Source organism: Chrysochloris asiatica, unplaced genomic scaffold (genome assembly GCF_000296735.1).
Source record: "Chrysochloris asiatica unplaced genomic scaffold, ChrAsi1.0 scaffold00169, whole genome shotgun sequence".
NCBI lineage: Eukaryota > Metazoa > Chordata > Mammalia > Afrosoricida > Chrysochloridae > Chrysochloris > Chrysochloris asiatica.
The window spans coordinates 4,430,082-4,432,207 of NW_006408687.1; the positions used below are offsets into that span (position 1 = coordinate 4,430,082).

The window sequence follows — 2,126 nt, forward strand, 5'->3', positions numbered from 1 at the left end:
TAAATATTCCCTTTTTTTTTTAAGTTCCTTATGCTTTTTACTTTTATATAAATTTTATTACACATGAATTTCATTTTGTTTCTGTTATATAAAGGATATCATAGTTTTTGATTAGTAGAATTTTAACACATCACTTGTAGCCTTTCTCCAGTTCTTTAAAATGCCCCTTTTTATCTTGTCTTAAGGGTTTGTATAAATTGGTCTATGTCTAGATTTTCTGTCTAGTCCTAAGAAACTATTTTAACTGTTGTTACTATGTAATATGTTTTTAATACCTGATCAAGCATAGTCTCTATCTTCTTTTTAGGAAAATTTGTGTTTCCAGACAAACTTTAGAATTATTTTTGGAAAATTCTTTTAAAATAGCATCAGTGGAATCTAAAATGTACTGACTTTAAAAAGCAGGTTTCATGTAAAGATAAAATACTATATTAATTTCACTAGTTAAATTTCAAAGGAACCAAAACTTAAGAAAGGACAGAAGTATCTACAGTGAATTTTATTAACGATTCTTAACAGGGGAAAAGAGAAAAGCTTCATTGTAAGAAAAGCTTCACCCTCAAAGCACTTCCAGTCACAGACCACCATCACCAGCTTGTTGGTGCGTCCTCATGGATTGAAGAATTCCAATCTCAGTTCACATTTGTAAGTAAAATTACCTGCTGAGCTGATGTTGATACTGTTAAGTATGTCCTCCCCATTAGGATTGTAGCTTTCATAATTTTAGCTGAAACTAGAAGTTTCAGTGTTTGCATGTTTTGATTTGTTTTTTGTTTTTATGTAGTGTCAAATAATATTTCTGTTAAGAGTCACTGTAGTTGATACATATATATAATAAAAACGTAGAGGCAGTTATTCCTTTAGTTACATGTTTAGATTGAAGGGTTCTTTTGCAGGGATATTTCTTCCAAGAAAATGTGATTATGGATACCTCCCTTTTAAGTACTATATATATATACTTTATCTATATTGTATTTATTTATTCATCTCATTTCCTGGTAGTGTTAGAGACCGGCCTGGAATCTAGATCTATTTTAATAGATTATTACTGTCACATTATAATAATTCATGAAATCAGGTAATGTTAGTCTTCAAACTGTTGTAACTTCTCTCAGCAATGTTTTGTACTTTTCAAAACACAAATCTTTTACACCTTTTGTCAGATTTATCCTTAAGTACCTTTTTTATATCTTCGGATGCTATTGTAAATGGTAATGTTTTGTTGGTTGCTAGAATATGGAAATACAATTGATTTTTCTTTTTTATTGTGACTTATGAAGGTTTACAGACAGTAAGTTTCGCAGTCAGCAAATCATAGACTTTGTTTTATTTCAGTGATTTCAGTCCCCTCCATGCAACAACAGTTATCCTGCTTCTTCCTGTGTTTCTTATTTTATTCCACACACTTTCCCAGCCCTTCTCAACTTTGTCCTTAGGTAAATGTTCCCGTTTTGATTTTCAGTGATTGACCATTCCATGTTGAACATACCTTACTAGTACTGTTTCCCCCCCATATACGTATCTACTCTTTGTCTGAAAATTGGGCCACAGGTGTGATTTCCTTTCCAGATCTGAAGGTTGGTCAAGGGCCATAGTCTCAAGTTCATCCAGTCTCTTTCTGACTAGTAAGCCAGTCTTTTAAAAAAATTCTTTAGTAATTTTGAGTTTTATTCCACATTTTCTTATACTCTATCCGGGACCCTCTAGTGTAAGCCAGCAAGTTTGCATGCCTGCTCATGTGTTCGCTCTGAGTTTCAGTCTTAGAGGGGTGTTTGTCCTGAAGGGACTTGATTGCTTGCCTTAATGGCTTCCCAGTGAACAACTTGCTTATTCTTGTAGTAGCCAATCATACTGCCATTTTTGTTTGAGGCTTTTCCTGCTGATCTTTCTTTGAAGTTGTATCTTCTGTTGCTCTAGCGGTTCCAGGCTGATATGCTTGTCCTTTCTAGTGGGAATATCCCACCTCAGAAGGTTCTGGATGGGGCTCCACCTAAAGTCCTATACTTTAGGATTCCACCTAAAGTCCTATACACTTCACAAAAGCTCCTCAAGAGGCCTATTTCACTGGGCAAGTTGTAGAACCCCTTTTAGGTATTCCAATCAGTTATAGACTAAAGATGGGCTTA

General features: G+C 34.2%; 1 protein-coding gene across 1 annotated transcript in view; it reads left to right on the plus strand.

The window, feature by feature from the left end:
• Nucleotides 1–2,126, plus strand: part of THAP6 (THAP domain containing 6) — a 33,168-nt gene that overhangs the window by 22,056 nt on the left and 8,986 nt on the right. Inside the window, exon 3 of the mRNA XM_006871569.1 lies at nucleotides 520–645. Coding sequence (XP_006871631.1) covers nucleotides 520–645 — 126 coding nt within the window. The remainder of the gene's footprint in view (nucleotides 1–519; nucleotides 646–2,126) is intronic.